Source organism: Pongo abelii, chromosome 4, assembly GCF_028885655.2.
Source record: "Pongo abelii isolate AG06213 chromosome 4, NHGRI_mPonAbe1-v2.0_pri, whole genome shotgun sequence".
In the NCBI taxonomy this organism is placed as follows: Eukaryota; Metazoa; Chordata; class Mammalia; order Primates; family Hominidae; genus Pongo; species Pongo abelii.
The window spans coordinates 91,120,764-91,133,183 of record NC_071989.2 but is presented as its reverse complement, the minus strand read 5'-3'; the positions used below and the strand labels follow the sequence as shown (position 1 = coordinate 91,133,183).

General features: G+C 37.8%; 1 protein-coding gene across 2 annotated transcripts in view; it reads right to left on the bottom strand.

Moving 5' to 3' along the window:
* VCAN (versican) overlaps positions 1-12,420 on the bottom strand; it is a 109,998-nt gene that overhangs the window by 34,721 nt on the left and 62,857 nt on the right. For both annotated transcript variants that reach the window (XM_002815717.5, XM_063724176.1), the window contains 2 exons: positions 5,209-10,467; positions 1,841-1,954 (listed from right to left, as the gene is read on the bottom strand). In XM_002815717.5, the coding sequence (XP_002815763.3) occupies positions 1,841-1,954; positions 5,209-10,467 (5,373 nt within the window). The remainder of the gene's footprint in view (positions 1-1,840; positions 1,955-5,208; positions 10,468-12,420) is intronic.

Below are 12,420 nucleotides of genomic sequence, written 5' to 3'. Positions count from 1 at the left end.
ATCCATCACTCTGCTAAATGTCATATTTTTTAGACACAGTCATGATAATTTTATTCTTTTACTTCCAAACATTGCATGGATCCCAATTGCCCAGGGCAGCAGTCTTCAACGTGACCTCCCTGGACCACAACATCAGCATCACCTAAGAATGTTAAAAATCCACAATTCCAATTCCACCCCAAATCTACTGAATCACATACTTTGAGGTGGAGACAACAATCTGTTTTACTAGCCCTCTGATGCATGCTAAGGTCTCAGAATCACTTGACTAGAGTGTGAAGTAACACTATTCAGTATCCTGAACTCAGGACCTTCTTAGACTGTCAGGGCTTTCTAGACCCAACCTGCCTTCTGGTACTGTCTCCCAGTACGTCTCCCTCTCCCAAACCCCTAAGTAGGCATACCTGGATCGAGGCTGTCATTCAAATGCCTTCTGTAGTTTTTGGCCTCTGTGCTTTTATTTGTTGTGTCCATATCTCCCTCCACCACCTGTCAAATCTTCCCAACTTTAAAATCTATGTCAAATAAAATCTTTCTATGCAGATTCTAATCTTTCTACATATGATCTCCCCTGATGAAATTAGTGACTTTATTTCCATAGCATTTTGCAATTACACTAAAAATTTAATGTTTAAGAATACTTTTAAATGAATATACAAAGCAAGTTAAATTTCTTGGTCATATAATGTATTCTTACCTAAAGAAATGGTCTTAGTAACGATGATATTATATAGTAATAATACCAAACATGTTTATGGTACTTGCTGAGTGCCAGACACTTTGTCACCCAGCCTGGAGTGTGGTAGCGTGAACACAGCTCACTGCAGCCTTGACCTTCTGGGCTCAAGCAATCTTTCCACCTCAGGCACGGTTAATTTTTTTTTTTTTTTTTTTTTGCAGAGGTGAGGTTCTGCCATGTTGCCCAGGCTGGTCTCAAACTTCTAGGATCAAGCAATTCGCCCACCTCGCCTTCCCAAAGTGCTGGGGTTATAGGCTTGAACCACCGCGCCGGCCTCATTGACTTTTTTTTTTTAAGTACTCTTTTAATATGAATGTTGGGATTGTATCCCAATATTTATGTATAATTTAAAGTGTTATTGGTGAGCTTTCTTTACTCAATCATTGTAAGGAAATTAAGCAAGCCTTCATGATATCTCTAAAAGGAACATCTGGACAACATATTTCATCATTCTTTTCTCAGAAGTGAGGTCTATATGTAGCCAAATCAACACTGGTGCCTTTTTTTTTTTTCTTTAAAGAGAAGGATGCCTAAATAAGAATATGGGAGTGTGAGAGTCAATTATTTTCCTTGGAACCAAAAGAGAGGCAGGGAACAGCAATTGCACAGCTCCCTGAGGCAGAGGCACGTTGGGCTGGGTGCTGGGAGTCAGGGAAGGGTTTTTCCCATTCCAAATGAGAAGAAAAATTATCCCAAAACTAAGGACAAGGCACTCTAATTTTTATTATTTTCGCAATTTTTAAGTCTAGCTTTCTAAAAAGATTTTTATACTGAAATTGATTTTTATTTATATGCAGATTTGGAGGATAGATGTACATTTTTGTTAATATTTATGCATCTTTACATTTGTAAATTCTACCTGTAAAAAACACAAGACTCAGCAGGCCTCACTGAGTCTTGAGTATGTTAACAGAATTCACTGAATATCTGTACCCATTTTCCAGCCCCTAGTTAATTACCCTCAGATTTTAACTTCATTTAACATATAATTAATCTTCATATGGGTTTCTCTGAAATCTCTGATTGACTCGACAACATAAATTCTCCCCCAATATATCTTCTGCGAAAGAACTGCACCCTTTCAGCCAAGTACCACCTTACCAAGTTCACATTGGTCTCCACTGTATCCTGGCACACAGGTGCATACATAGGAAGTTTCAGTAGGATAACAGGTGCCTCCGTTAAGGCACGGGTTCATTTTGCAACGATCAGGTCCTACCATATTCAGGAAAGTAAGAAAAGCAATTAGGCTCATCTCTAATGTTTCCGTGTATTTTAGCATATTGCTACCATATTGCTACCATATTATAGGCTTTACCATAGCAATTTAGAGTTACTACATATAAAAATTAACATTAACTTTACTCTCTGGAGTGTTTCTTGGCATTATAACTAATTGTTACAAATTGCATCTATTCATTTCTGGGATTCAGTCATGATTACTCTTAAATGATATTTTTTGTACTGTATCTGGCAACTAATATATTCTACTGCAGATTTAGTTGGCATGATAATGGCAATTGATTTTAGTCAAAAATGATTACACATATGTGCACAGTGAATGGAAAATGTATTCTTTTAAATGGGGTTAGTTCATGTGAAATGGCTGGATACACAGAACATGCATTCTTTTTAGCAGGTTGGCTTGTTATCATCATTTGAATTATTATTGCCTTTTACCACTTAATGCTCAGAAACTGTTTTTCTTCGAAAGTGTGCACTGAAGTCTCTTCTGCTACATTAATATGCTTTTTCCAAAAACACGTTCCAAATGTACTCCTTTAAACTATACTTGAAGAAAAGCAACACATGGATTAAACTCTACCGTAGAAAAACAAACCCAAATACAAAAACCTCACCTAAAATGAAACCCCAAGTTTTTATTATAATTTTCTTATTAAAATGCAAATAAAACCGACACTCCTGGGAGATAAATATGAAGGCCGAAGACATAAATTTATGAGGACAAACAGTTTAAATATATTTTCTAAGTGCAAACACTTTTACACCACTTGAAGCATATATTTTATATTGCAATATTGCTTAGATAAGTGTATTTTCATTGAGTTTATACTTATTCTTTGTATATTGTTTCAGACTTGCTTAGATTTCTAAATCTTCAAAGATCCAAATGAGAGTTGAAAGTTTTACAAAATAATTGAAACAAAATAGATTATCTATGGAATACACCCATATTTTCAAGAATCTTAAGTCCTGAAACCCTGAAATAATTACACATAAAAGAAGAAAGATATCTAACTTCTTATGAAACATTAGCTTAAAGAATATCAGGATAAACAAGGTACTGCTATAAAAGATAACTGAGACTTCCCCACACCAGAAAGTCAAACTCAAACTTTCTGAGTGTTAAGTAAATTCTGAATGACTATAAACCTGGATAGGTACACATTCCCGTGTTTGGGATTCACGTTAAAATTAGGTTAATTCAGATGAGTACATCAACTTCTCCAAAAACTCCCCCGAGTTTTCTAAGACACTTTTTCCTATAGTTCCAAAACTATTTGAAATCTCCCTAACAATTTTAGCTTTCTGAATTTTAAAGTACAAGTACGCTGCCAGGATGACAAGGCTGCAGTTAACACACGCCATAGCCACATGCTGCCCTTTGTGCTGAATCCAAATGACACTAGGTGAAAGTGCTTTATCAGACTGTGATGTGCCACACAAATGTGAAGAAGTACTATTACTATTCCCACCACTGACACTAGACACCATGCTGAGACCATGAAACAGGGACTGAGTGAGTGAGTCTTCCTGTGAACTGGAAGTCGTTCCAATTAACAGGAAACTTCTGTTTTTATGAATGTTATTCTCCCCTAAACAGTTCCTGTTAACCTCTGAAAGTTGAATCTGCAACAGATAGACCAGGTAATCCCATATGAGCTGCTGTTTACTGAATTATGCTAAAGTGACCATTTGTTTTGCAATGAAGATGCAAACTATAAATCTTGGTAAATATTGTAAACTGGATAATTGGTACGTATTTCTCATTCATCAAACTTAACTCTATAGGTACTTAGTTATTACCAGTTATTTTTACATCATATTTTTAACAAACTGAAGTATATTAAACTAAATTAAAAACAATAAATATTAGCCAAATTCCCAGATTATCATTTACAGATTTAACACACAGTGATAACAAAAAACCCAATGTCAACTACCTTTGATCAATTTTCCTCAAAATATTTCAAGCCATTTATTAAAAACTGTACTCTTTCTGAAGCACATCAAAATAAAGCATTGGTGGCACAAAAGGTAATATTGATATGATCAGAAGAATAATTTTAACAATAGTCATGGCATAGAACATATTAATTAAAATAAAACATGTATTTTCAACCAAGACAGACATTAAAATACTGATTTTTCTTTCTCTTTTTCCAGGTAGCAGCTAGGTGGTGATGTCTATTTGCGGATTCCACTGACATTGTTAATTTAAATAATAACATTATGGGAAAACACCATTAGATCTGATTTCTTAACATTCTCAGGCTAGATTAAGAGGAAAATAAATTCTACAAAGTAAATATCCCAAGATTCCTGGTTCATATATTATTCAATATCAATTGTTTATTTTTATATTATACTGAAACCAGCAAAGAGCACTGAAAAGACTATGGACTTCAGAGTGGAGCTAAGCTGGGTTCAAATCCTACTTTTACCACAATGTGGCTGTGCCACCTTGGGCAAGTTACTGAACCTCTCTGAACCTTCACCTCTTACCCTTTCACACAGGGCTTTTATAGCCTTTTCGTGACAATCAGAAGAGATGGCTTATATGAATCAGTATCAAATTCATGCTTTCCATGCATTCAGTAAATACACAGAAAACTTCTCTCAACAGGCAGTATGTTTATATAATAAATGACTACTCACTACTGGTAGGCACTGTGTTTGATGCATTATGTAGACTGTCTTAAACAAGGACATTGCATGTAAGTATGAGCTGATATTGATACTGCACAAACTCTGAAATAATTATTAAAGCTATGTACTACTCTCAAATGTTAAAGGCCTGACAGATTTTGATACTGCACCAATAGCATCCATCAATGGGAGGGTTTTTAAAAATAGGGCTTTTTTTCTACTTTTAAACCTAAGATGTATAACTATGAGACATATGACTAAGCAATACTCTAGTTGTGAGTAAAGACAAATTGAATTTTTATAACATTAATAATTTCATCTTTTCCATGTTGTAATTGTATATTATTTCTAAAACCCAGAAAAATACAAAGTCTACTTGTAAAGTCCAAAATTAATCTATACTTACTGTTACTTCATCTCATTATGAACTCAATACTGTGGCCTGGCCTGCTGTTATGTGAATAATATGAAAATCTCCATTGATTTAACATCACAATAAAAATTATATACATATAAATGTTAGCACCAAGGGACTGTTCCCAGGTTTGGAAACAGATTTATCAATGTTGTGATCTTACCTGGTAAATAGATTGCCGTGCCTTCCACTGACTCTTCATTAATGCCAATCAGGAAATCTGTTTCATTAGAAGTCTCCAGAAGGGAAAATGGTGGTGTTGCAACCTCAGTATTAAATTCCACAGGGGTTACTGTTGCCTGATTATTGGAATCAAGAATTCTCGCTGCCACTTGCTGTTCTGATCCTGCTGTTGTGGAATCCTGCCCTCTGATTAAAGCTGCTTGAGTTTCAGGGTTTATTTCTGGAGAAGAAGAAAGCGTGGGCCTCTCAGAAGTCTGTGGACTCAGCCAAGGCACCACACCTGCCTCGACCCCATAGGTGGCAGAAGCAGAAGTAGAGTGTGGCCACTGTGTAGCACCTTCTAACTTAATTTCATCGGCAGTTGTAATAACAGTTCCAGCCTCAGGTGTTTTAATGGTGGAAAACATCTTGATTGCTTCTCCAGAAACTTGACCATCGGTTTTGTTTTGGAAATCTTGGAGAATCTCAGTTCCTTCCACAGCAATAAGTTCTGTGGGAGAAGCTTCTGTTTCTTCTAATGACTCAGGTTTACCATCATCTTCTGAAGGTTCTAATTTTGTGTCAGGAGATAAAGAGGGAGGCTTAGTTACGTGAAGGTATTCCTCACTTGATGGTTTGAAAGTCGCTTCAATATTCACATGAATTTCCTTAAAAGAATCCTGTGGAGACATTACAGATGAGCTGACATCTATTCCTGGCAGAGCACTGGGCTGGGGGATCTCTGTGTGTCCAGAGGCTTCACTGCCTGAGTAGAGAGTGAGAGGAGATGATGGTGTCTGAGAAGGCAACTTTGCAAATGCTGAAACTGCTAATGTTGTATCAGTGTAATATGGGGGATTGGATCCTTCCATCACATTAGGCACCTCTGTTAAACTCTGATCCATAAGGTGGGTAGTAGCAATACTTAGATAGGGAGTATGATCTACTAATGCCTCCTCAGCTCCTGAAGAGAATTCTGGCTGAAAAGAAGGACCAGCATGTTTTTTGTCTTCATACTCCTGAGTCCTTTCAAATTGGCCCAATGTTGGTATTATTTCACTTTGGTCTGCAATAGCTTGACCATCAGACAAAGTGCTTGATTCAAACATGTCATCCAGGGCTTTTGCTTCAGCTTTTATTCCTTCAATCTCTGCAATAACTGTGGCAGACTTATGAGGAATTGGCAGGGATGTTGCCGTGGGAAGTAAAATGTCTAATTCTGTTTCTGTGCTAGGAGCAGGGATCCCAGTTGTGAAGTTAAAGCCCATGTGACCTAGTTGGCTTCTATCTTCATAAGTCATTGATTCATCATGTGTTGCCTGAGTGTAGCTAGCCAGAACATCACCAGAGCCCTCAAATGTTTCCTCAGTTAAAGAAAGGTTGACAGCTGCCTCATAGGTCTCTTGAACTTGAGTGCTGTCATCTTTACTTTCATCATTACTGTCATGTGGTTCTGATGGTACCTCTGGATCTATATCTGTTTGCATTCCAAGAATGTCTTCATATACAGGTTTAGTATGATCAATATCTATGATAGTATTTTTATCCGATGTCAGCTCAGGTAGAATTTCAAGGATGGTACTCTCTGTAATTGTCAATATTAAATCCTTGTCCTCTTTGTCCAGGTCTATGATAATATTTTCAGTGGGTTTTTTTCTGTTAGGTTTTAAGGTGGAATCCTCAAATTCCCTGAAACGGTCTTGGAAACTACCATCTGTGGACCTCTCATATGACACTGTATTTGACAGTGTGCTAGTTGGACCAGGGGAGATTTTGTTCTGCTCTGAATGAAGAGGCAGCATCACTGAAACTGTTGGGAATCCATCAGCAGTAACAGCTTTAGCACTTGGCACCTCAGGATGTTTTTCCAGGGACCCATCAGAAAAAAATGTGGTGCTGCTTTCTTGTCTGGTTGCCTGAGTAGTTGCAGAAGTGTGAAATGAATCAACAATATCCACTTCTCCAGATCCTTCTCCAGAAGGTTCATAATACAAGTCAGATGGTTTTGGTGCTGATGTAACAAATTCTTTGGCCATTTCAAAACCATAAGCTCTAGCCAGAAAATCAGTGGACGAGGTTGTTGTTTCGTTAATTTCTGCTGTTGAAGAATTCTTGTTAGAGTCTTGTTCAGTTATGGTTTGTGGTCTACTAGTCTGGATTTCTTCTGCCCACCTAAGAGTCTGATTTTGAAGATGTCCGATGTCCGTGGAGAAAGGGAGAGGTGCCACCGTGGGTCCTTCTACTCCAGTGTCACTTAAAATTTCTATTAAGGTTGTGCTGGTTACTGACCCACTACCTTCAAAGATGTCTGTTTGAGATACGAGTGGTCCAACTTCTTTTGCCACATTTTCCATTCTGTTAGAGTCTTCAGTTTTGTCACTTGAGGTACTTTCCACTTGAGAAGTGTGGGGATATAATGTGTTATTGATTTGTTCCACTTCAGTAAAATTCACTGACTCTGTTGGTAGAGTAGGTAAAACTTCTTCTCCTGATCCCAGTCCAGAGAATAAGAGCTCAGTATCTGACTCTTGAATTGTCGGTCTCATGCCTTTGGGAAAATGTTTTGTACTTTCTTCCTTTTTGATTGGTGAATCTGTGACTACATGTTCAGCTGGTATAGATTCAGTTACTAATGCAGTAGCTAAGAAAAAATGTGACTTTTCAGTAGCTTCAGGGAGAGTTGTGTAAGATTCCAAGCCATTTGCATCTGGATCTGGAGTAGACATGTTAACTAAAGAAGTGTCTTCCTCCTTCATTTCTTTATCATCACTGTAAGTTTTCTTTGTTGTTAGTATAGAATAATCTGTGGTTTTGAGTTCAGTTTCAGTAAATGTCTGTGAATCAAAGATTGTTTGTTCTGTTGCAGGAGAGTTTTGGGGGGATTCGAATGACTTTTCTTCTTGAATTTGTTCCTCTGATGTTGTTTCACTTTCAATTTCTTGTCTTACAGGGTTGACTTCTTGCCTAGACCATAATTTGGCTGGCTCCATAGTTTGGGGAAAGTTTGTTGAAATTGTGCCATGGACCTTTACTTCCTCCTTCTCTACTGGAGCTTTTGTACCTTCCACTTCTGCTGTTGGTAAAATGGTGGATCTTCTATCAATTTCATTGACAGTACCCACTTCTCCCAATCCTTCATCAATAATGGAGGAAGCTGTACCAGAAAACTTTCCCACAGCACTGGGAAGCACTGGAACAACAGAGCTGCTGACTGTGACCAGTTGCTCACCTGAGCCCTCAGCTGAGGATGTAAACTCTTCCCAGGGGAAGGCTGAAGTGCTGACCATGGTGCTACTGGGTCCTTCTGAGTCAGATATGTGACTGATGTGAACTGAAGTAGGTACTGTAGATGGTAAAGTCTGCGTATCCCTAAATGCTGCATCTCCAGAGCCTTCCATCATTACCATTTCTTCTTTTGCTATGGGATGAGACACTGTTGAGTATTCTCTAAAGTCACCACTGAAATCTTCCTCCAAAGGAAAACCTGTGGAAAAGCCCCTTATTTCTGCCCCATAATTTGGTTCTCCTAATCGCTCTGAAATCACTATTTCCCTGGATGTTTGGCTTATATTTTCAGCAACTTCTCTGTCCATTACTGTACTCAAAACCAGTCCTGTTGGCTCAGTGGAGAACGTAGTTTCCACATGTGGAGATGAAGTGCCAGCTGCTTCCTTTTTGGCTTGAATTTCATACTCTAAATTTAATGAAAATGAAGAAACAGTGGTGGTTTCTGGGTCAGCAGCAGCTTCTCCAGAGCCCTGCTCCATAAAGACAGAGGCAGGACTACGTGGGAGAGTGGACAGCCCTTCCTGAACCCCAGGTTGATGGATACTGCTGTGCTCAGTGGTCTGTGCCCCCAAATTTTCTAATGTATTTGTTTCTGTAAAGACAGGCGTAGAATCTGTCATTTCCCTTTCAGACTGTGTTGGTGTTGTCAAGGACATAAAACTTTTCCTGGTACCTGAATCACTAGATGTAGCTACATTTGGACTTTCTAATTCAGAGGGTAAAATTAATTGATCCGATCTCTGTGTAGGTGAATATACCTCAACTGTAGAAGCCGTACCTGTAGTTCCCTCCTCCTCCTTCCTTTTCTTTTCCTCAACAGAGGTACTGGAAATCCACTCAGAAGTGTCTGTTTTACTTACAAACTTGGTAGGCACCACTTTTGCAGAAGGTTGTTCAGAAACTGAATAAATGGTGGTTGCGGGAACCTCAAAAAAGCTTTCTGTGATTATCCTGCTAGTGTCTAAAGTAATGAGTGTATCAGTAGTATTTCTCTGTGATAAATCAGTTACCATGGTGAACATTGTATCTTCATCTGCTTCTGCTTCTCCAGAGCCTTCTGTAATTGGAATTGAAGAACTCCCTGAGAGCTCTACAACTTGTCTAGGAGTTGCTTCTACCCAGCTTTCTTTGGTAGACAACAGGTCATCTGGCCAAGGATTTCCTATTAGGGTAACTGTTTCTTCCTCTGAAACATATGCTGATGCAGAACTTGGAACTATAGTGGGAGTGTATGTGACAGAAGTACTCTTTTCTACCTCTTCACCAAATGTTACTTCTGTAGCCCTTGCAAAGGCTATTTTCTGAGATTCTTGGTCAATGGCAATCTCTCCTGAAGACTCTTCAGGAAACAGAGTTACAGGTTCAGTATGATCATGTGCCTGATGACCAACTTCAGTATCTCTCTCTGTGACTGATTCTGCCCCCTTTTTGGCTGTTCCACTTTCAAATTCCTCATGGAATGGGACTGTGGGAAAAACATCAGGCTCACCACCTGAAAAATGTTCTGATGTTTCAGGGTAAGTCTCAGGCTTCCATGTAATTTCAAGAGATTCGGTTGTTTCTGTAGATTCATTAGGTTGCACAGCAGTAGACAATTCTATTTTGGCTGTTACAAATGGATGAGTATCACTTTCAGAGCTGTCCGAGAAATTTTGAGAAGGTGCAACACTTTCAAACTGGCCACGCCTAGCTTCTGCAGCTTCTGGGTCCTTGGGCACAGTGGTAACGAGATGCTTCCCATTTATGTACTGCACAGATGGGGTGGTTGTCACATCAGTAGCATTTGCACACTCTTCTTCTTCTTCTTCATTTTCTTCACTGTGGTATAGGTCTATTTCAATTATGTCAGGGAATTCAGGTAAAATTTCAGCCATTAGATCATGCACTGGATCTGTTTCTTCACTACAAGGTTCATCTTCTTTAGATTCTGAATCTATTGGATGACCAATTACACTCAAATCACTCATTCGACCTGAAAAAAACAGAGTTTTCACAATACTTAAATAGAAAATTTGGCAGTGTATGACAGAAGAAATTGATAGCAAGGCTGGTCACACTCACACACACAAAGAAGGATTCAAATCTTTTCATAATAAGTGCAATCACCCTCTTATATGGCTCTCAGTCTTCAAATTTACTGTTTTTGTATTAACAATAAGAAAAATGAATTCAATTTAACATTATTAAAACAGGTTATAAAGACTCGTCAACACATTTAAGAAAACAACATAGTCCTTAAAATGAAGCAAGGAATTGTGCACATATACAATGTAATCTTGAAGTGCAGGAATTCATCTTTGTGTGAACGCAAAAAGAGTAAAATTAAGACTATTTCATATAAAAACAATTTAAAAATTAAAAATTAAGGCCATATCATATAGAATTAATTACTTTTTCTATAGCTCTATTTCTATATATCATCTATATAGAAAAAGTAATTGTCCCTTATGTAAGGGAATAATTTATACACTCTCTATTCAATAAGAAAATGAGAAGAGATTCCTTCTGGCCCCTTCATAATCTGTTCTAGAGCAGATTGTTTTATGGAAAAACAAGAGAGCTTTATTTATAGCCCTTTCACATTGCAATGGCATCCTCTACCTACTGTGGCACTGAGACAAGAGCTTAACCACATCCCATGCACAAGAGTGGGAAGCTCTGGATAGAAAGGCTCTATTGGAAATAGCTCACTGAAAGGACCAGAAAGAGCCTTCCACACCTATAGACCTTTATCCTTCCCGGGATGTGACCCAGATTAGGTCAATTTTAGTTCTTGTTATTAACATCTTCTCAAAGAAAGTTCAGGAGTCCTATCTAAATATTCTAACTAGCATTCTTCGAAAAGTATATATCATCAGAATATTTCCTAGATTGTAAATTGCCATATGGTACCAACCACTAAGCTCAATGGCCTTTTCTGCTATCAGAAATACATCAGCAAAGCTCCTTGTCTTGGGCACTAGGAAAGAGAAAATTCTGAGGCCTCATCATAGAGGCATTCAACTGTCCTAGAACAGGGTCCTGCCACTGCAGCTGCCTTACTTTTAGTGACAAGGCAGTATGAAAATGTGCCTGTGGATATATTGACCCATAAAGAAGACAAAGAACTACACACCACTCACCACCTTGCCCACAGGAATAATATTGCAGAATTAGTTTTCAAACTATCCCCAGTCTATAACACACATGCATAGGCCGAACCTGAGAAGCGTTAGGAGAAATCATTATGACGGAGCCAACCCTGCTTCCCATCCTATCATCTAAGGGGGAGAAAACAACCGTTTTCTCCTGAATTGTTCCTGTTGCAAGAAGCTATTTCCTTCTATGTATAGAAGAAACAATATCTAGCATTTGCTGTTTCATCAGAGAAGAAAAAACCCTATTGAAGAGGAATCAGTGTTGCTTATATTCTAATCTATTTTATGAATCAAGACTAATATAGAAGTGTAGAAACTACCAAGACAAATTCCACAGAAGGTCCTTGAATTTTTTTTAAATTAAAAAATCCAGACAATAAGACTTTTATGTAATGATAAGACATACACATTTATCCCTTTTATTCTAATAGAAACAAGAAAGAAAACTCTCTCTTGTATCCCACCACATCTTCACTAAATTATTTCACTAAAATACTTCTGTGTAGGACTGGGTTATTCTTATCCTAACTAAACACCCTTCCTATTGAAATTTTACACACTACAGTTCATTTCTTATCTCTCCATTCTATTCCATTCTATACACTCAGCTTTTCAACTTCATAAACTACAGCATATGGGTATGCAAATAAATGAGAAAATATTTCTACCACAAAGAGAAGCAAGATAAATATGTAACTCTAGTGTATTATAAAAACATAAAATGAATACAGATTATTTCTGACACAGATGTTGCAATTGTTACTAATTGCCAAGTGCAGGAAAATGAT